At 36.6% G+C, this 23,948-nt stretch overlaps 1 protein-coding gene across 2 annotated transcripts in view; it reads right to left on the bottom strand.

The window, feature by feature from the left end:
- The window catches only part of LOC150108871 (beta-1,3-glucosyltransferase), a 310,372-nt gene that overhangs the window by 259,307 nt on the left and 27,117 nt on the right, over positions 1-23,948 (bottom strand). For both annotated transcript variants that reach the window (XM_090403934.1, XM_090403942.1), the window contains exon 2: positions 11,253-11,312. In XM_090403934.1, the coding sequence (XP_090260060.1) occupies positions 11,253-11,312 (60 nt within the window). The remainder of the gene's footprint in view (positions 1-11,252; positions 11,313-23,948) is intronic.

Raw genomic sequence — 23,948 nt, 5'->3', positions numbered from 1 at the left:
CCCTCATCCGCCTAATGCAGTAAATGATCCCTCATAATTTTTCCAAGATCCTAACAACTATTAATGAAATACAAACTGGTCTATAATTTGACACTTCCAGTCTGCTACAACCCTTATGTAATAGCACTATCTTACAATCCCTCCGCTCCTTGGGCACCTTTCCCATGTCCAGACTTAAATTGAAAAGCCAGGTCTATGGAGCTCTCAATCCTTTACCACATTCTCTCAGAACCTGTGGTGAAATCCTATCCAGTTCCATTGCTTTATTGACATCCAGAGTACTTTATTTATTTATTCTTATGGCAAAAGGAATACAAAACAGCTACAGGTCAATGTCCAGTCCAGAAAGCCAATCCAGCACCTCATCCATCACCTTGTTGATGTCTTGAAGACCACCACCACCATGAAATTGGCACTTTGGGCAGTCATTCACAATATGAGTGATTGATTGGGCCACAGGGGGAACAGTCACAATAAGGATAGTCTGACAGTCTCCATTTATGTAGTAGGTAGCCACATCTGTCCTGGTTAGTTCTGATCCTGTTGATAGATGACCAAATCTTCCTACGAAGAGCAAAACTAGGCTGCAGAGCACAGGGATCTTCAACCAGGAAGTCATTTGTTGGAAGATTATTGGACCAATATTCTCTCCACATGTCATGTGTTGATGGTAAGGCAAGAAGAGAGTTCATCCATGTACCAGAAAGGATTTCTTGATTTTAGGCAAAGACTAGGTGGATTTATGAGAGTCTGGTGCAGGGGCAGGAGTGGGTTGCTCATTACTTTATTAAATTCTTTAATCGGGGCTTGTCTTCTCCGTATATTTAGCGGAGTAATGTTAAATTGGACAGGTAACCAGGGGAGAGGGGTGCTTCTCTGTGTCCCACTAATTGGATGCATGGTAGAGTTTAGCTGGGTGTCTATAATGTTAGTTATAGTAACTGATGGGAGCACAGTATTCTGCCGCAAAGAATGTGAGGGCTAGTGCAGACAACCTTAAGACTTCTGCAGCACAACCCCAGGTTGTTCCAGTAAGCCTTAAAATGATATTATTTCTTGTTTTAATTTTGTTGGAAAGATTGGTGATGTGCCTTTTATAGGTTAGGCTTCTGTCCAGAGTACTCAGTATGTGAAACACACACTCTTCTCTTGTACTTCTAAACCTTGACCCTTTCCTATCCCTCTATTATTCAAACCTTCTTCTCTAGGATGAAATACCACAATAAAGTGTCCATTGAGCAACTCCACTATGTCCTTTGTATCAGTCACTCTATTCCCATTTTTATTCAACAGTGTCATTCTTCCCCAATTATTTCTCCTCCGACAGGCCACATAATGAAAGAATTTCTCAAGATTTTTTTTTTTGATCTCAGAGCCAATCTCTTCTTATATTCAAGTTTTGTCTTTCTTACCATATTAGTAACTCTCCTGGCCTGAGTCTCATATTGTTCATGCATCTCCTTATATCTCTTCCATCTTCCATAACTTTTTTTTTTACTTGCAGTTCCTTTTACTTTTTTACTTGCAGTTTCTGTTTGACACCCACTTTACAACAAATTGTGTCCACTTCAATCGCGGTAAACAACTTGCTATTGCAGCCAATAAATATTCCTTCACAAGCTTCCAACCTTCCAATTCCTCCCTCCATGAAACTGCACCAAGATGATATCTAAGACATTAATTAAATTAAGGAGATATTAGATCCCACATCGTTTTAAAATCGAATAAGAAACTCAAAGATTAGAATCAGAGAGTTTCATGCCGAATATAGTATAAAAAAACTATAAAGTATCTTTAGGTGAATACTAGCTTCAGCTAAATGCAAGATTGTACTACGTACTAGGACTACTTGCATTTAGCTCAAGCTAGTATTCGCCGATACTTTTATAGTTTTTTTATACTATATTCGGCATGAAACTCTCTGATTCCAATCTTTGAGTTTCTTATTCGGTTTTAAAACGATGTGGGATCTAATATCCCCTTAATTTAATTAATGTTTATATCGCCGAAATGAAGCTTGTTGGCTCTTTATATTTAAGATGTCTAAGACTATTATAATCACCTGCCTTATAATTACACATACATTCCTTTTTCTTTGATACTCCTGCATGTCTATTCATCTTCCAAGTCAAAACCACATGGTCACTCTCTCTAACTGGGGGGCAGAGATTCCATCTCAGTTATAATCAGCTCTTCTAATGCTATTACTAAATCTAAAACTCTTGAACCTTGTGTTTCTTCTACTACAGATGTAAGACATTTGACTTTCAAGAATTCCAGAAATTCCATTCCCTTATTACTACATGCAGATTCCTCTTCCCAATTTATACTGCTGTAGTTAAAATTTCCCATAGCAATAATTCTTTTTGCATTTGCCAAGCTCAGCTGCCCTAAACAACTCCTGTTCTTCACCCTCTATACTCCCTAGCTTATGGGAATACCCCACTAAATATCCTGTTTGCCTACTTCTACCTCACACCATATGCTTTCAAAACCATTTGTGCAATTGCTCTCCAAATCCTCCACTCTGAGCCATCAATTTATCATAAGCAGTACTCAATCACTCCGTTTTCCCTTCCTATCCTGTCAAAAAATGCTATACCCTGCTACTTCTATTTCTGTTAGTATATCATCTTCCGTCAAACATGTCTCAGAGATCCCAATAATCTTTAGACCGGCTGATGCTATCAGAGCCACCAATTCATGTCCTTTATTCCGGATACTCCTAATATTAGTATAAAGAATCAGGCATTGTCACTGTTTCTATACTTATCATTATCCCCTCCAGACTACACTATATTCAGCATTACTCAATGTATTTCCCCTTCTCCAAGCACTTATTCTCACAAGAGGTCACCCTTGCTACTGTCCTTCCTGATAATTCTAGTTTCCCTGCATTGACACACTAACTTATTCAGAGAACAACATTTTCTCCAGATACCTACATTCTTCCTCATTTAAATGCAAGCTGTCTCTTGCATACAGTTCCTTTCTATCCTCAAATGTCCTCTAAGCATCCACATAATCCCAGCTTCTGTTTCGACACATTCTGGTTATTATAATTCATTACTGATACTCTTCTCCACAGTTCTGCATTATCATACCTGGGCAGTATACTCACTATCCTCCTCTCTCAATTTTCTTCTGTACAACCTCAAGCATGAACCTCAGATCTCTTGCCATTCAATTCAGACTGCCTCTCAAGTTGTTCATACCCACCATCACAATCATCTCATCTCATCCATCCTTTCACCTCACTTAATTGCTATAATTATAATTTTAATTTTAATCTTCAGTGTTACAAACAGTTATATAGGAATGGAATACAAGTAACAAACATTCTGTGGATCACCTATTAAAATACATAGTTGTCGCGCATTAGGAAATGATAGAAAATAACAATTAATTAATATTTAAAATAATTGTTTTTTTTAATGATTACATAAAATAAAAGTCTCCCAGATCTTCGAGAGAGAGAGAGAGAGAGGCAATCATTTCATTTAAATTCGGTTAGTGTAAAATAGCTTCACAACTTTTTTTTAAAAAAGGCTTTCATATTTGAACTTGCATGGAGGAGAATAGCTTTATCCCACTGGATATTATGGGTAGTGTTCATACTGTGTTGTGCTAGACCAGACTTCTGAAGTTTGTTGTATTCAATATAATATTGATGTTCTTTAATTCTTTTTTCCACACAACGGCCAGTTTGTCCAAAATAAGAAACATCGCATTCACATTGTATTTGACAAACACCAGCCAAAGACAGAGATAACAGTTTATCTTTTGTAGAAGGCAATAAGGAGGAAATCTTGTTGATACGAATATACATGGGAATCAATTGTTACTTTTTTTAAAATTCTACCTATAGGTTCTGAGATTCCTGGAATGTAGGGGATTGGAACTCTGTAGACTGTTGAAGAAACCTTAGGTATTGGAACATAAGATTCAATTATCTGTTGGATTTGATTATCGTTATATCATTTGGTATCGTCATGTTGATGATGTTTTTGGCCATTTGGTCACATACTGAAGATGAACTTTCTACAGCAGATAAATAGCCTTCACCCTCGTATCCAATTCACCATGGAAAAAGAAAATTCTGGTACTTTACCATTTTTGGACACATAACTATAGAGCCACATAACTAACTTCTTGGGCAATCTTCTATCCAGTGCACTTCCTAAAGAGTACAATCAATCAGTTTCAAATCTAATGTTAACAAGTATGTTCTTTCTTTTCAACTTTTTGCCCATCCAAGGTACTAATGTACTGAAATTTGGACAGCCTTTCATCTGTGAAATTAGCATAAATGCAAAAATTAAAATGACAGGATTCATTTTAGAATTTCTAAAATGAATACTGATCACTGTGCAACACTAAAGGAAAGGATTAAAATGATAGGAACTATGAAAGTGAGCAGGAAAATATTTTTAGAGACAAACCTACACACACAAGCAAGCAGATTTTATCCAAATCACAATATTCATCATGTTCTCTTAAATTTTAACAAAAATTAATTTGTGCAGATGTATGTAGATATTTTTTTAAAATCAGTATACATCATCAACATTCTAAGGCACATTCCCTATTTCTATGGTGAGTTTCTTCTTCCAGGTCTACCTATTTCTGGCTTTTCTCTAAAAAATAGTGCAGAAACTCTTTTGGTAAATTAAAATACTTCTTCTAATAAGTATTAGAATAAGTCCTTCTCCTTGGGTAGTCCTTAAAACTGTTTTTTAAGTTAGAATCCATCTGTTATGTCTCCATATAGATCCCTAATTCATCATCATCAAATTGCTGATATGTATCCTGAGAGATGATATAGGATATTATGATAGTACTACATGAACACTTTATATCATGATTAGCTTTCTATCAACACTTTTTCTTCAAATTAATCTGTTTATCTGCCAGAACACCAATATTGTAATGTCTTATATTTTAGTCTTCTAAAGTCTTCTTACTACAATAGTTTCCAAACTTTGGAATGCATTCTCCCCAGCCCCAGGGAATAGGAGAGGGATATGAGACTCTTTCTAGGTAGGATATGAAGCAATAGTTAATGTTATTGTTCATTTTTGATCATCCTGCATGTTGTCGATATTCCGTCTTAATTCAATACAATAAAGTATTAAACACAGCTGAGGCTTCCACTGTAGGTTATGATTGCGATTTGGAATTCAAAATAGTCACTACACAATAAATTTTCATTTCATTTAACATCTAACACTGTTATCAAATTTTCTGATACATAACTCTTCTACACGTCTAGGTTGTATATAGCACTTCTGATTTTTCCACTACATAACTAATGCATTCAATTTCTTATTCTCTGATTACATTTGAAATAACTTGCTGCCGCAACAAAACTGTTGAGAAATTTTCAAAAATTATCAGCTCCATATTATGAAAAAATATGTGCTCAATAATTTAATGTCATTAATATACTAAGATATAATAGACATTTAAAAGTTGTAATTTTATTAATATTATTATTCAGGACCTCTATGGAGTCATAAGACTCAGCATGGGATAACATTTTAAACAACATAAAGTCTATCACCATTCCTTAAACCCATTCGCTGCACATACTCTCACTACACTATAAGGAAATGTATTCCACAGTCTAACCACCATCAAATGCAAAAAAAAAAAAAAAAAAAGCCACTCTCATCCTCTTAAACATCACTTACACTCATAACTTCCATTCCAGGGTGGTCCATTGTCCTTGCTCCTTCCTCCTGCTCTACCATATGAAAGAAACTTCCTAGTGCCAACCCTGTAACTTCCTGTCAAGAGTTTATATGTCTTAATTATATCACCTCTCCTACTCCTTCTTCTATCTACCAAGCTCTACAGTTCTCATGGCCTTAGTATGTCATAATAGCTAACATTGTAAGGCCCTGAGTTTCTATTAATCATCATAGTCCATGCGGTTAGCCTAGTGGCTATGCGCTTCACAACCATATGCCTGGGGAAGAAGTATCCTGGGTCGATTCCCGTCGCCAACGTGAGGGGCTTAAGGATCTTCCTCAGCCATAGCCAAGTTAGCCGGTCTTGGGCATGGACAGCAGGGTTTTTTCCCGCCAGTTTATCTGGAGTTTTTCATCCCACAAGCAGGCAAACTGGCCCCGTGAAAACATGGATCTACAGCCATAAATACTTAACCCCTCATGAGGGGGCTCAACTCGCCCCTATAGAGATGGGGGAAAAAAGGGAGGAAACCCCATATGAATAAATAAAATTAATCATCATTCTAAGGTCCCTTACCTCCTCAACTTTCTCTAGTACAGTTCCTCCAACTAAGTGTTCAGCCTCCCATTATTGAATTTTAAACTTCAAGATCCTATATTTAGTTGCAATTTAGTTGCATTAAACTGGCAACCCATTCATTTTCCCATATTCCCAGCTTATTCAAATCCTCCTGGGTAATTACCACATTGCACTATTATCAATAACCCTATAAAACTTCACATCATACAAAGAACTGAATATCTCCTTGCAATTCATTGAAGTCACTGATATAAAAGTTAAACATCTTGGGTCCTAATACTCTGCCCACTTGTAACCTTCTGCTTCCTTAATAATGCTCCTTTATACACAACTCTCTGATATCAGTCAGCTGATCTCCAATTCAATTGACTAACCTGATATTTAAACCCATATGCTGCAACTTAAACATCAGCTTATCACATGGCACCCTATCAAATGCCTTTTTAAAATTAAAAAAAAAATGGTAATATGCCTATCCCTCATCAACCTTTCTTGTTACTTTATTATAAAAGGCAATTAGATTTGTTTTAATTAATTAAGGGGTGCTCTAATCGGGGAATTAAATCACCCCTTAATAAAATCACAGGTCCTTGAGATAACATTACCATCATCCTAACCATTGATGTACATAATCTCCCATTAATATCTCTAAAATCTTAACAACTACAGAAGACATACAAACTGGCCTATAGTTTGATACTTCCATTCTACCACAACACTTATGCAATGGTGCTATCTTACCCTCCTTCCACTACTTGGGCACATTTTCCATAGCCAGATTCTCATTGAAACACTAAGTCAATGGAGCTGCCTTAGCACATTCTCTTAAAACATGTGGCAAAATCCATGCATTCCCACAATCAAGAGTAAGTACTCTTATGTGAAAAGCTTTCTCCACATACATTTCTAAACCTATCACTATCCCTCTAGAAATAAAAGTTACTTTTCCAGGCTTTAATTATTTATTCATATGGCATAAATAACAAAACATGCAGTACAATACACTGTCATTTTAAAAGCAGGTAAACTTAAGTCATTTTAAAAGCAGGTAAAATTAAAAGTCATTTGAAAAACCAAAAAAATTAAAAGATTATATCCATGTTAATCAAATAGTTCATAGTTTCAGGAGTAGCACTTAAAAAGTCCAATTTGTCTCCTGAATATGCTCTAAGATAACATTGGGTCACAATGTGGTCCATGGTTTGTCTTTGAGCTCCACAAATTTCAGGTCGAAGTTCGACCTGAAATTATAATAATTGTTGGGCTAATTGCAGTGGTGGATGTCTCGATCTCAGTCATTGTACATTCAAGTCTGGGAGATCTAAGTGTACTGGTTAGGCTGTGTTCTCCAGGATTTTCTTATACCATTATTAGAGAACTTTGGTCCTGTGCAGACTTGATGGAACAATGTTGATAAGAGCTAGGAGCCAGTATGTGGATGTTGATTTGATTGTGCCAGAAATCAGTCTCATTTTATTATTTAGTTTGTTATCAACAAGTTTAACATGTGTGCGCTATTTAGCCACACCGGTGAGCAATATTTAGCAACAGAGAAAACTAGTCCAAGAGCTGTAATCTGTAGATTATCGGCTGTTGCTCCCCCATGTAGTGCCTATTAGTTTTTGTATTATGTTATTATGAGTTCTACTTAGCAGCAACATTTGTTAGGTGTTGCTTGTAAGAGAGTGTGCAGTATAAGGTCACGCTCAAATACTTTGGAAACTTATTGTGTCATAGTAAGCATCTTTCAAAGCAGATATGCAAAGTGGCATCTGCCATGTGATTACTAAGGTGAAAGCCTGATACTTCTGTTTTGTCTGGGTTGAGATGGAGCATCCATTTTTTGTAATATTCACCTATTGTTTTCAGATCTTTTGTAAGTACCTCTTCAGCCTGACTCATGTTTTTGTGTTAAATGACAATTACAGTGTCATCAGCATAACAGAACTTATGTGAGATGGTGACATGCGAGTCATATGTATATAGATTATAAAGTAAGGGCGTCAATACTGACCCCTTGTGGAAGATCGTTATTAAGTTTTCGTTGTCGGGACATTTTGTTGCCTAATATAACTTGAAAGAAATGTTCCACAAGAATAGAGGAAATTAAGTGCACAGTCCATTTACATGGACAATACTAAGTTTATTAAACAACTCTGCTATGTCCTCTGTATCAGAACTCTACTATCATTTTTGTCTAACAATGCCATCCTTCTACCATCATTTCACCTCATGCTGGCCACATAACAAAGGAATTCCATCAGATTTTCATTTGATTTCAGTGCTAATCTCTTCTTCAAGTTTTGCTTTCCTTACCATGCTAGTCACTTTCCAAGCATTAGTCTTACATTCCTCATGATATTGGCTTTCCCCCTTCCCTTACACTTTTTCATAGCCTCACTTTTATCTGTAGTTCCAATTTCATATCATTAGTCATCCAATTTAAACCAAAATCATGTTCTTATTTAAATTTGAGGTATATAACTTGTCATTGCTGCTATTAAATATTTCTTCATTAGTTCCCATGCACTAGTGAAATAAGATTCACCCTTCCTACTTCATCCTTCCAATTCTTCCACCTATGGAACTGCCACAAGATGATTTCTAAGATTATTATAATCACTCCTATAATCAATCCCAAATCTTATATTCCTCATTCAACTGGCTCTCCATCCTTACCTTTACACTTTGACATGAGCTTTTCATCTGCAGTTCCTATTTGATATCATTAGTCATCCACTGTAAACTAAATCATGTTCTCACTTTCTTACCTAAGGAATACAACTTGCCATTGCTACTGATAAATATTTCTTCACCAATTCCCACACACACACAGACACACTGGTGATATCTTTCCCTTCAAATTTTTCCACTAATGGAACTTCCTCAAGCTGATTTCTAAGATTATTATAATCACCACTCAATGAAACAAATCAAAACAGATAAAGCACAAGTCAGAAAAGAAATACAGATCATTATAATGCCACTCTACCAACCAGGCCCGGCCGGGTTGGCCGAGTGCTTAGAGCAGGGGTTGCCAAAGTCATTTGCCCGTCGACCCCTTCAAGCATTTCTTGACTTTTTTATCGACTCTCTATATTTTACTATTACATAATTATAATAGGACAAGCAAAAAAAGATGCTTATGTGAGTTTTTAGGTTTTTATTTTATAGTTACAGTGTTTATTGTACGTATAATATAGTATATATTATTATATCTATTACTATTACTATTACTAGTAATATCACTGGTATTACTAGTGATATTAATAAACTACTGGTATTAATATCACTGGTATTACTACCAGCGCTGCTCAACTCTTCAACATACAGAAGTTTAGTTTGTGAATGAATAACGATTGAATTATAATATGTATGTTGATGAATTTTAGAACATTAACGCTCACTTGTATGTTGATGCGCAAAAATGAGACTGGGATCCAGTAAATAAGAACCACGCACGTGTTGCAATCTCGCTCCCACTGCACTGGCCGGCAGGAACCACCAACATCCATTTATTGGTAAATACGTCATTTTGGCCTACTTGATTGGCCTCAGTAACTATTTTCATGACCTTACTCCATCTTACAGGTCCTATTCATGGACCTGTAAGATGGAGGTACTGATCCCACGATTCACTCTTAATCTTAATTGCGTTGTCATTACCTCCATGTCTTTTGTCATGGAGGTAATCCAAGTTAACCGAATTAAAGATTACCCATACAATGATGTCTTATATCTGTCGACCCCCCAATCGACCACTAACAATGTCATATCGACCCCAGGTGGTCAATATCAACCCATTTGGTGACCACTGGGTTAGAGTATCCACTCTCCAGCCAAAAGGCTGGAGAGTGGACATAATTTACTCTAAATTGTGTCCTCTTCTTTACTCATATTCCACGAGTAAAGAAGAGGACACAATTTGGAGTAAAGTGGATGACAAACAATATTAAACAGGAGCTACATGCGAAAAAGAGACTATGGAAGAGATATAAGGAGACAGGTGAAGAGAAGATGCATGAAATAAGACACAGGCCAGAAGAGTGACTAGTATAGTAAAAAAGGTGAAACTGGAATATGAGAAAAGATTTGCCCTTAGATCCAAGCAAAATCCTAGGTAATTTTTTAGCTATGTGGCCAGCAGGAGGAGAAATGACTGTGGAAGAATGATATTGTGGGATAAAAATGGGAATAGAGTGACTGATGCAGAGGACATAGTGGAATTGTTCAATGAACACTTTATTGGAGTATTTCATCCTGGAGGAGTCAATTTGAATACTAGAGGGATAGAGCAGGTTCGATAAAGGTGCAGGAAGAGAATGTGTTCCACATACTGAGTACTCTGGATGTTAGTAAAGCTGTGGGACTGGATGGTATTTTACCACGAGTTTTGAGAGAATGTGCTAAGGAACTGACAGTGCCCTTGACCTGGCTTTTCAATGAAAGTCTGGCTGCGGGAAAGGTGCCCATGGAATGGAAGTAAGGTAAGATAGTGCCATTGCATAATGGCGGTAGCAGACTGGAAGTGTCTAATTATAGGCCAGATTGTGCATCATCAGTAGTTAGTAAGATCTTGGAGATAGTAGTGAGGGACCATATACAGCATTGGGCAGATGAGGGTAATGTTATCAGTGAGAGTCAACATGGATTTGTGAAGGGGAGGGGCTCTTGTTTTAGCAATATGCTAGAACATATCATATGCTTTTATGATAAAGTTACAAGAGCATTAGATGAGAGACAATTACGTACTGTTGTATGTATCTTGTATTCCTGTTTCTTTGATTTGCTTGTTTCTATGCACTGATGATGTATTATTATTTTCAATACAAAATATCTGTATTGAAAGTTAACTACTGTGGTTATCATGTAATTTGTTGTTTACAGATATAATGGATTACTACTACATAATAATAATGATTTGTTTATTTTATTTTATTTTTTAACCATGTAAAAGAAGTTTTCCATGCAAAACTTACCTGATCCTTTCTCTTTATTGCAAGTAATGAAGCTGACAATTAGGGTACACAGGCATAATACTGTAAGATATAATAATAATGCTATTATAAAAATCTTTATAACACACTAACAATAAAATAGTGCAATAATCACAATGGCTAATATGCCTAAATTTTAAACAAACAAACAAACAAACAAAAAAATAAATAAATAAATAAATTGAAGTGAAACACAAATTTATTAGAAGACCGTAATATACATTCAAGTTTATTAGAAAATTTCTATTCCATTAAAGATTGAACAGCTAATATTCTCTAGTGCAACATTATTGCCAGAGTGAACAAAGCAAAAAAAAGCAAACAGTTAAATATTACAATCAAATCAATTAGATAATTGCTGGCCTCGTCAGCCAAGTGGTTAGCGTATCCGCTCTCCAAGCAAAAGGCTGCGGGTTCGAATCCCACTGTGGGCATGGATGTTTGTGATTGTCTGTGAAAATAGTGGCGATGGTGTAGATGATGAAGGTAGTTGAGGTTAGTGGAGTGGTGGAGATGGAGAGCTGTATTGTAGGTGCCCTCCCTAGATGAGTCTTTGGACTCCATGGAAGTGTTATATAATAATAATTACAAAGAAAATGCAAAGCAACCTCTCTTTTCTAAAATAATAGCAATTTAACAATATTAAGTCTCTAACAATAGTAAAAGGGGGTAAAAAGGGAGGAGGAGTGCTATTGATGATAGAGAAAGAGTTATGTTCATACAAGGTAGAGATGCAAGAGGGAAATAGGGCCAGTGGTTTTGAGGCAGTATGGTGTGAGATAGAGGTTAATAGAATCAAATATTTGGTGGGATGTTGTTATAGACCTGGTAATGTGGATGGTGGTGATAGTGAAATGTATGGTCGAATTAGCCAAGCAAATAAGAAAAGGGTGATCATTATGGGTGATTTTAATTATGGCAATATAGACTGGAATGAAGAGATATCAACTGGAAGTAAAGAAAATGAGTTTCTAGAGTTTTTGAGGGATAACTACCTCAGACAGTATGTAACAGAGGGCACACGAGGATTAAGGGTCTTGGATTTGGTCATCTCATCAGAGGATGTAATTATAAATGAGGTGTCAAATCATCCACCAATTGGTGAAAGTGACCATGAGGTGATTACCTGAGTGGTTGCCAGCAGTGCAAGTATCCCTGTGAGAAAAGGGTATATGTGGAACTACAAGGGGGAGGGGGGTGATTATGAAGAGCTCAGGAGACAGCTTGCGGGTGTAGCATGGAATGAGGAGTTAGCTGGAAAAGAGATCAATGCAGCTTGGGGAATTTTCAAAAACTATCTAGTAGATGCAATGTCTAAATGTATTCCAAGGGTGAGAAGGTTAAATAAGGTAGGTGTGAGATGGATGAATAAAGAGATAAAGCATGCGATACAGAGAAAAAGGGCATTGTGGAGGCAGCGTAAGAGAAGTGGTAGTAACCAATTTCATGAGGTCTACAAAGACCAGGCAAGAAGGATGACGTGGTTGGTGAGAGTAGCTAAAGAGCGGTATGAACAGCAGTTAGCTAATGAAGCCAAAAAGAATCCTAGAGAGTTCTTTCGATATGTAGCCAGCAAAAGAAAGAATGATTATGGAAGGATGACATTGATTGGAGGAAATGGTATAAAGACAGCTGATGCAGAATGTGTGGTGGAGATACTTAATGAGCAGTTCATAAAGATCTTTCAATCTTGTGAATGTGACTTAATGGAGAGATTGATAGCAGTTGATGATGGGGAGGAGAGACTGACTGTAAGTGAGCAAGAGGTGTTTGGGGAGTTGAGTAAACTAGATGTAAATAAGGCTGTGGGACTTGATAATATATCACCGCGTATTCTGAAGGAATGTGCCAGAGAGTTGACATCTGCCTTGACATATTTTTTTAATACGAGTCTTGCACTTGATCAAGTTCCTAAAGAGTGGAAGGAGTAAGATTGTTCCACTTCATAAAGGAGGTGATCCAACTCAAGCATCAAACTATAGGCCTATCTCTGTGTCAGGTGTTGTGGTTAAGTTGTTGAAGAAGCTTGTGAGAACTAGGATCCAGAGTTGGGTTGACAACAATGGTACAATCTTTGATGGACAGCATGGATTTGCTAAAGGGAGGTCATGTTTTAGTAATCTACTTACTTATTACAATAAAGTGACTGCTTCCTTGGACAGAGGAGAAGGATACACAGTAATATACTTGGATTTTGCAAAAGCTTTTAATAGAGTACCTCATGATAAGTTGACAGTCAAACTAGAGCAGATGGGGTTGGATATTAGATTAGCGCATTGGATTGGAGACTGGCTATCTGATAGGTATCAACAAATTGTGTATGGGGGAGCGATATCCAGGAAAAGGAAAGTCACTAGTGGAGTGCCTCAGGGGTCTGTTTTGGGGCCATTACTGTTTAACTTGTATTGACGATATAGGTGAAGATTTGGATGGAGATGTATTCGGTTGTTTGCAGATGATGCAAAGTTAGAAGGAACCAAAAAGAGTAGTGAAGATGTTGTGGCCTTGCAAGAAGACTTGAATAAATTGAGTGATTGGGCAAGCGAATGGGGATGTGAGTTCAATGTTGCAAAATGTAAGGTTTTAAAATTTGGAAAACAAAGATGGGATGCAGAATTTATGCTTGGTGAGAATATATTGTTGGAGGTAGAGGAAATAAGAGATTTCGGAGTGATAGTGGATAAGGATCTAAAATTTAGCAGACACATCACCAAAATTGTGAAGACAACATAAAGGCTTCTGGGAATTATGTGGAGGACACTGACGTGTAGAAGTAGGAAGATTCTTGTTCCGTTGTATAAAGCTTTGATTAGGCCACACATGGACTATTGTGCCCAGATTTGGTCACCTCGTTTTCAGTAGGATGAACAGATGTTGGAAAGGGTCCAAAGGAGACTGACTAAGGTAGTTTCTGACCTCTGGAATGTTGAGTATGAGGAAAGATTGAGAAGATGTAATTTGCAGAGTCTGGTGGACAGGAGGAAGAGGGGAGATATGATAGAGACCTACAAGTTGGTAAGAGGTTGTTATAAGATCAATGGTGGAGAAGTTCTACAGAGAATAGTGGGAGATCGGGGGAGAACCAGAGGTCATCCCTGGAAACTGTATAAAGAGGGTATGAGTAGGGGAGTGAGAGGCAGGTTTTTTTTTTCGTGCAGAGTTGTGAATGATTGGAATGCCTTGCCTGAGAGTGTGGTGTCTGCAAGGAGTTTGAGTGTGTTTAAGACACGGTATGATGAGATGTGTGTGTGTGATAAAAGGACCTACCAGATGAGTCTTTGACTCCATGAGGTCTTGGGTAATAATAATAATAAAAGATCTATTTTAAAAACAATAAATTAAATTAAATGTTGACCTTTCATATAACTATCCTCCAAATGCAAGTAACTGACATCAATCACAAAACTTTAATAAACAAGTTTTTAATGAACTGTCTAATCTTGTATTTAACAAATCTGTGGCATAACTATAAAACAACAAAATTACATGATAACTACAGTAATAAACTTTAATGAAAGTAGAAATATATTTCATACTGAAAATAACAGTACACTGTATGTAGAAACAATGAACAAGTCAAAGAATAGGGATACAACATACATACAACAATCAGTTTACCAATTAAAAAACGGTTGCCCCGTGCTAAAAATGAATATTAATATTAATAAATAATATTACAACTATTTTTGATGTTTACATAAAATGAGAATCTGAGAATCTCCCAAACTTTTGGGAAACATACGACTATTCCAATTCAGGTTAAATCAATGTTGTAGTTGGTGGATTGAGTGCTGGAAGCAGACAACTGTAGAGTCGGTGCCCTCTCCTGACGAGTCTTTGACTCCCTGGAGGTGTCATGTAATAATATAATAATAATAAAAGGGGTTCACAACTTTCTTTGAAATGCATTCATATTTAAAACTGCTGCTATGGAGAGGATGAGCTTTATCCCACACAATACTGTCTTTAGTGACAAATGCTATGCTGTGCCAGACCAGACTTTTTGAGGTTTTACATAGTCAATGTAGTACTGATGTTTGTTAATTATTTTTTCTACAGAACAACCTGTCTGACTAAAATATGTCAAATTACATTCATAAGGGATCTGGTAAGCACCAGCTAAAGATACAGGCAACAGTTCGTCTTCTGCAGATGGTAGCAAATGAGAAATTTTATCGATAGGAAAATATGCAGGATTAAGGTGTACTTCTTCAAAATTCTACCAATAGGTTCAGAGATACCATATGGGATTAGAACCCTGTAATCTGTTGAAAAATCCTTAGGTGTCAGAACATAGGGATCGATTATCTGTTAGATTTGATGAGGGTTATAACCAAGGGTGTAGTTGAGCCAGGGCCACGTCCTGGTACTTTTTTAAAACTATCAAAATTTTTAAATTCATCATCATCATCATCATCATCAAATTCCTGCCATGTACCCTCAAGGGGTGTACAGGATATGACAGTACTACATGAAAAAATTACATCGTTACTAACTTCCTATCTACAATTTTCCTCCAAATCAGTCTGTTACTTGTCAAGACTCCAACATTATCAGATCTTATATTTCTATCGTCTAAGGCACTTTGTACCGTATCAATCCACCTATATCTTGGTCTTCCTCTGGGTCGTTTTCCTGCCAACCTGGCAGAGAACACTTGTTTTGCTAATCTTTCCTCTCCCATTCTATTTAAGTGACCATACCATCTGAGATTAGCTCTGCTAACGCATTCCTGGATGCTGACAATGTCAAGTTCTTTCCTAATATCCTCATTTTTAATATGATATTGCCATTGATGCCATCTGTTCACGCCTCTAATCTTTCTCAGGACTCTCATATCTGCGGTCTCTAGTCTTTGGTCAAGTGTTTTACTTCTGACTCAGCTCTCAGATCCATAAGTTAAAATTGGTTTGAACACAGTCTTGTATACAGCTAATTTAGTGTTCCGACTAATTTCTTTCTTATTCCATATGAATTTATTCAATTGACTTCCCACGATACCAGCTTTGCTGATTCTGTTGTCTATTTCTATATTTAGTTTACCATCTTCAGTAAAAATTGTGCCTAAGTAGCTGAAATGTTTTACTTGTCCCACAGGTTCTCCATTCACAACACAGTTGATATTTTCAATGATTCTGCCTATTTTCATTGTCTTTGTCTTTTTATTGCTGACCTTCATACCATATCTATTACAACAGCTATTCAATTTAGTCAGAGAATCTTGCAGACTTGTAGACATTTATTTAGAAGTAAAACATCATCCGCATAAAGCAAAGAGCTGACATTAACATCTCCAATTTAGATATCAGGTTTAATACCACATTCCTTCATAATGTGATCCATATAGATAATGAATAACAGAGGGGATAATGTACATCCTTGTCTCACACCAGATTTAACATTAAACCATCTTCCTGTACTTCCTTCAATTCTAACTGCTGACTCACAACTCAAATAAAGACTAAGTATTGCTTGATATAATGCCCCATTGACACCATATAACTGCAGCGTATTGAATAGCTTCTCTCTTGGCACACTGTCATATGCCTTTTCCAAATCGACAAAACTTAAATACAGATCTTTGTTATATTCCCATGCTTTCTCGACTATTTGTCGTAAAGTGAAGATCTGATCCTGACAGCCTCTATTTGGCCTGAATCCAGCTTGTTCTTCACCAAGCTTTTCTTCCACAATTCTTCTCAACCGTTTCTCAAGTATACTTGCATAGATCTTGCCAGGAACACTCAGTAGGGAAATACCTCTGTAATTCTCACATTCAGTTTTATTTCCCTTTTTATATATGGATACTATGAGAGCTCTACTCCAATCATCGGGAATTCGTCCCTCTGTCCAGGCTTTCTGAACTATGCAGTGCAGCCACTGTAAGACTTTTATACCACCATACTTCAGCATTTCTGGTTGAATATCATATACTCCTGCTGCCTTTCCACATTTCAAGCCTTTGATGGCTTTTTCTACTTCAAGTATGGATATGTATTCCTGACTGCATGCCTGGTCAGTGTTTTTTATCACTGTGCTGTCATCACTGCTTGTTTCATTTAGCAGTTTTTCAAAGTAATTACTCCATACTTCAAGGATATCTTTTTCTCCTGTTTTCATTTCACCTTTATCATCTCTAATTCCTTTTACAGCACTCTTTCCTCCATTCCTAAGCTTCTTCAACAACCTCCAGAATATTTTGCCACCTTCTTGATATTTATTTTCTATATTCTTGCCAAAGTCCTCCCATGACTTTTGTTTAGCTAGTTTTACACACTGTTTAGCTTTCTTACATTTGTCTCTGTATTCTGTAAGAGTAAAAGCTGACTTATTTGCCAGGAACTTTTGATATGCTTTCTTCTTTTCCTTCACTGCCTCTTTAACTTCCTGTGTCCACCAGGGAGTTCTGATTTTTTTATCTTTGCACACAACCTCACCACATGCCTCTCTGGCAGAATCAATCAATGTTTCCTTCAGAGTTTGCCACTGAATCTCCAAGGTTTGATTCCTGTTCTCAAACTCTTTCATTTTTTTTTCAATAATATTTCTGTATTTTAGTCTACAGTTTACATCTGAGAGCTGCTCAACTTTTATTCGCTTTAAAACTTTCTTACATGTTATTCTTTTCAATATGAAATTCAATTTTATCCTGCTCAAGACTAAATAGTGATCACTTCCAATTTCAAATCCTCTGTACACTCTGGTGTCCTGCACCAGGGAGAAAACATCACTATAAGAATTATAATAATGAGACTTATAATGCATTTCCAGCTTTCAGTCAAAAAATAGCAGCTTGCTGCTCTTGTCATTTTCGTTTCAGAAAACAAGGCAATGACCTGCGTCTATGTTTGGTTTCAAACAGAAGTCTGCCAGATTATCCCACCCAGTTGGATTGGACGGGTCTTAACCACACAATCTCTCTCTCATCGTGTTAGGGTGTACCACAAGCCTTCTTCTCCTCTCAGAACCATGCCCGCCACTCTGCCATATGGCCATCGCAATAATAATAATGCCCACTTCGTGCTCTGGATTTTGGTTTCCAAGGTAGAGTCCTGGCACTATTTCTTTTAGGACTATACCCCTGGTTATAACCATTTATTATTATTACCAGACCCCATGGAGTCAAAGACTCATCTGGGAGTCATTGAGTCAAAGACTCATCATCATTTAATTCCATTAAAGTTTTGATAGTTCTTGTTGTAAGCTTGAGAGAAAAAGCACACATTATGTGTGCCATAGTAGTGCTTTATAGTAAAAATAGCACCAAGGGAGGAAAAAATGTGTATTTATTCAACTCATTAATATTTCACTGATTTTCTAACCAGCTATCAGAGTACAATTATAACTATGGTAGGCACACAGCACTAAACTACATAATTGAGAAAAACAATTTAAATTGTAACTGACTACAGAACTACTCTCCTGACATGTTATACTCTATGGATCAGATAACCACAAAGTTATTTAAGATTTAAGAGAAGTCTGGCTATCAGGTGCTAAAATAACAGTCTCCCAGATCTTTGGTAAATTAATACAGCCATACTTGTTGAGCTTAGGAGAGTAATGCATAGCTGATGCTGATTCTAACAATAGTCTCTCAGAACTATAATGACTTCTATCTAATAAAAATGCTTTTCTCCATCTGATACTACATAAAGGAGTATCCGGAACATGGTCTGTCAATCCTGACTTGCCATACAGATGATCACAGATGTAATTTTTGTGTTCTTCAAGGCATATATAAACTGATCTACCAGTCTGTCCAAAGTAGGACAACCTGCAAAGCACAAGGAGCTTTACAATTCCAGGGTGTTCAAGAGGATGTAGTTGTTCTTTAGAAGAACGTATGAAGGAAGCTAGACGAATGAAAGGTTTGAAAGTGGCATGGAAATCATATTTGCAGAGAACATTGTCTATTTTTTCTGATGTACTCTTAACATATGGGATGGGAGTGATTTTACTGTGATCCTGCATGCTGGGTGTTGGAGGGATAGAGGATGCATGCAATATTTTATCCATTTTACACGGGCTGTAGCTATTGGCTAAAAATGTGTTGCAAAGGTCCCTGAGCTCAGTTTCAAGGGCTGTGTCATTTGAACAAATAGCCCTCGCTCGGCAAGTGTTTGAGGATGCCATACTATTGGGAAAGGTGGTGGTGTAACTGCTTATGTAAATACCTTCCTGTATAAGTGGGTTTTCTATAAATGGAGAAGGATAATGAGCTATTAGGAAGTCATGTCACTAGTATAGCTAAAACAGGAAGACAATTATTGCTTTCTTTTTTCTATTATGAAGTTTATTTTAGGGTGTTGGCTGTAAAGATGCACCAAAATATATCTAATGTGTGTGTGTGTGTGTGGACCATGGGCCAAACAGCAAACACATCATCAACATAATACAGCCAAACTGTTGGTTTAAATTTGGCAGTGCTTGGTTTTCAACATATTCAATATAGAAGTTAGTTGGGGGGGGGAATCCACATCAGCCCCATCCAACTATTTGTATATTTTTCATTTCCATAGAAAATAAACTGCATATATTCTGCATATATAACTTGCATCTCTGTAACACAATTGGAAGAACCTGGTATGTTGCGTCCTTTGACTGGAAAAGGCGCAAGTTCGATTCTCTTCGTGACGAGAAGAATCTTTATATGCTTTTTTTTTCAACTGAAGGTGAGTTAACTGATCTCATACAGAGGTAGCAGGGTGGTCTTTTTCTCCTGGAAACTCGGGATTTTCATTCTGCATTCAGACAAATCAGCCTTGAGAACACACAATTTACAACAGACAAAAAATACTAATGGTGTGGGCAGTAGATGCTGTTGGTGGAGACAGAGAGTTGTAGAGCAGATGTCCTCCCTCAATGAGTCTTAGACTCCTTGGAGGTGTCATGTAATAATAATAATAATATTCGCATCATCATCAAATTGCTGATATGTACCCTCGGGGGGGGGGATAATTATGATAGTACTACATGAAAAAGTTACACCATTACTAACCTCCGATCAACAATTTTCCTCCAAATTAATCTGTTATCTGTCAAGATACGAACATTATCAGATCTTATAGGTATTATTTCTGGGAAAACTCCCATGTTACTCCTCCTAAAAACTATTATTTTTATGGCTATTTTGCCTGCTTTTGTTTAGGAGTGCCCTTGTATCAATGTCATTGGCTTTTTATTCAAGAATTCTTAGGGCATTGCAGATGTATTTAAGAGACAAATATATGTAGAATAGGAGAAGAAAATTCACACTACCTTTTCTTGGATGTTATTGTTGCCTGTCTTCTTTCTGTGGTGTGCATACTTCTGCTGTTATGGTGTTGAAAGGGGAGTGAGGGGGGGAGGGCTCAGGCAATGTGGGAGAATTAATTTTAAAAAACCCAGGTTTTTTTGTATAATATAAACATATATTATTTTTAAGGGTGGGCGGACCGATTTTTTTTGTAGGATGGGAAAAGATGAAAAAAGGGCTGAAAATAGCAACTGTTTTTTAGAGGAAAGGGGAAAGGTTTATGGGAAAAGGGGGCCTTCCCCTTCCTCTAAAAAACAGTTGCTATTTTCAGCTCCCTTTTTCATCTTTTCCCATCCTACAAAAAAAGTGCTCCACCCACCCTTAAAAATAACATATGTACAAATTATACAAAAAAAAAAAAAACGGGTTTTTTAAAATTAATTCTCCCACATTGCCTAAGCCCCCCCCCCCACTCCCCTTTCAACACTATAACAGCAGAAGTATGCACACCGCAGAAAGAAGACAGGCAACAACATCCAAGAAAGGTATGTGTGAATTTTCTTCTACTATGCTACATATATTTTTCTCTTAAATACATCTGCAATGCCCTAAGAATTCTTGAGTAAACAGCCAATGACATTAAAATAGGGGCACTCCTAAACAAAAGCAGGCAAAAGAGCCATAAAAATAATAATCAGATCTTATATTTCTGTTCTTTTAAGGCACTTTTTACTATATCAATCCATCTACATCTTGGTCTTCCTCGAAGAATATTTTGCTAATCTTTCTTCTCCCATTGTTTAAGTGACCATACCACCTGAGATTAGCTCTACTTACACATTCCTGAACACTAACAATGGCAAGTTCTACAATGGCAAGTTCTTTCCAAATATTCTCATTTTTAATATGATACTACCAATGTTGCCATTATTTCACTCCCCTAATCCTTCTCAGGATTCTCATACCAGAGGTCTCCAGTCTTTGATCAAGTGATTTTTTTCTTACCCAGCTCTCAGATCCATAAGTTAAAATTAGTTTGAACAATGTTCTTGTACAGCTAATTAAGTGTTTTGACTAATTTCTCTCTTATTCCATATAAATTTATTCAGTTGACTTCCTACCATACTGTCTTCGTTGATTCTGTTGTCCATTTCCATATTTAATTTACCATCTTCACTAGAAATTGTGCCTAAATAGATAAAATGTTTTACTTGTTCAATAGGTTCACCATTTAGAATACAGTTGATGTTTTCAATGCTTCTGTTTATTTTCACTGTCTTCATCTTTGTATTGCTGATTTTCATAACAAATTTATTATAACGGTTATTCAATTTAGTCAGGGAATCTTGCAGACTTGTACTGATTCATTCAGAAGTACAAGATCAAGTGTCAACAAGGGTGCACATTATCTCCACTGTTATTTATTATCTATATGGATCACATTATGAAGGAAAGTGGTATTGAATCTGATATCAAAATTGGCAATGTTAATCTTAGCTTTTTACTTGATGTAGATGATGTTATACTTCTGAACAAATCCAGAAGTATGTCAAATGAACAACATTAATAGAAAATCTAAGTTTGACAGATTTTGACATCATGGTCAGTTTCGATATTACTTCACTCTTCATATAATGTTTTAAAGTGTAGAGAGTTCTTGATAGATGAGGGAGAGTTGCTTGTAAGAGAAGAAAGTGTTTGGATAAATATTTGGCCAGTTTGTATAGAATGGGGGGGGGGCTGCCTATGCTGTCTACTATAAGATGAGGGAGGGAGGGAGGTTATTAGGTTTGTGAATTTTAGGGGCCCCTGTATATTCTGGGTGGTTTGACATGATAAGGATGGAGTTTTTTGGTAATTCCTTTGGGCCAAGATGTAACTTTTTTTTAATAATTTACCACAGAAATTACCGAAAAACTCAAACCTCATCATGTCAAACACCCAGGATATAAGGGGCCTCACAAACTAATACCCTTGCTTCATCCTATGATAGACAGCCCTACCTACAAAATTGCCAAACATTTATCCAAATTACATTTATTGAAATCACAAATCAATTATTGAAGGATAACTTTAATGAATACAGAATAATGAGAGGTAACAGCAGCAGAAGAAATAGTTTAATTATTGGGCAATAAATTTGAGAGGGTATACTATCTGGGTGCCAAGTGTCATGAAAATGACACTCAGCAGCTGGATGGCATGCTTAATTTGTCAAAAAGCACTACACAACACTAGGGATGCTCAATGGACCACATGCTGTTAAAGCAGTGTTGAAACTTAGGCAGAAACTTTATCTTGTAGAAAATCAAGTACACAAGGGTGGTGAAAAGGCTGATATGTCTGAATACCAACCTATCAGTATTTCAGGAGTGGTGGTAAAATTTTTGAAAAAGGTGGTAAAGACTGCATACAGAAATGGGTTGATAGAGAAATAATAGTCTGCAATGAAGAGCATTGGTTTACTAAGGGAAGACCATGTTTGAGTAACGTTTTCACATTTTAAAATAGTTAAAAAAAAGTCATGTTGCCAAGTTTGACAAGATTCAGCATTGAAGGCTGTTGCTTGAGATCGATGATATGGAACTGGATTATAAACTACTAGTTTGGATAAGAGAATGGCTAACCGACAGATATCAAAAAGTCATGCATGCAGAATGTGGGTCTGCAAGATTTAAGGTGCTCAGTGGTGTACCCCACAGATCAGTCACTGTTTACAATTAATGTAAAATTACGTTACAAGTAATTTTACATTAATTACTAAGTAAAGATTGAATAATAATCTTTACTTTACAATTAATGTAAAATTAATGACACTTAAAAGCATTTAACAGGAGACACATATAGTTTTCTATTGATGATGCAAAGATAAGTAGGGTAATCTAGAAACAGACTAACATGTAGTGCTTGCAGGATTTGTATAAAGAACTGTCAGTTCAATGTTATTATATTATTATTAATATTTTGTGACATTTCCAAGGAGTCCAAAGACTCATCAAGAAAGGGCACCTACTCAACAGCATGTTACTCAACAAAATGTTAGGAAATGTAAAGTTACAAACTTCGGTGTAATCAGATATCTAATAACATATTATATTGGCAAGATTATGCTAAAAGAAACTGACCAGTCTGGGTAACTTGGAGCTTTAGTAGGTAGGAAGCTGAAGCTCAGTGACCATATAGCAAAGATTGCAAATACAACTCAGAGGATAATTGCAACACTGAAACAAAGAACGGCACATAAGGATAAAGAAGTCATGCTGCTTCTTCACAAGGCTTTGGTATGACCTCATCTGAACTATTGTGCACAGATCTGGTCCTGGTTTCCAAGGTGATGCAGATACATTGGAAAGGAGTAAAAGGAGAGTGTTAAAGATAATATCATGACTGTGAATAGAGACTATGAGAAGAGATTGAAAATCTGTGGACTGATTTTAGCA

Source organism: Typopeltis vanoorti, chromosome 2 (genome assembly GCF_054136105.1).
Source record: "Typopeltis vanoorti isolate ZY-2024b chromosome 2, IOZ_Tvanoo_1.0, whole genome shotgun sequence".
NCBI classification, from domain to species: domain Eukaryota; kingdom Metazoa; phylum Arthropoda; class Arachnida; order Uropygi; family Thelyphonidae; genus Typopeltis; species Typopeltis vanoorti.
Note: the sequence above shows the minus strand (reverse complement) of the source record. Positions and strands in the feature narration are given on the sequence as shown.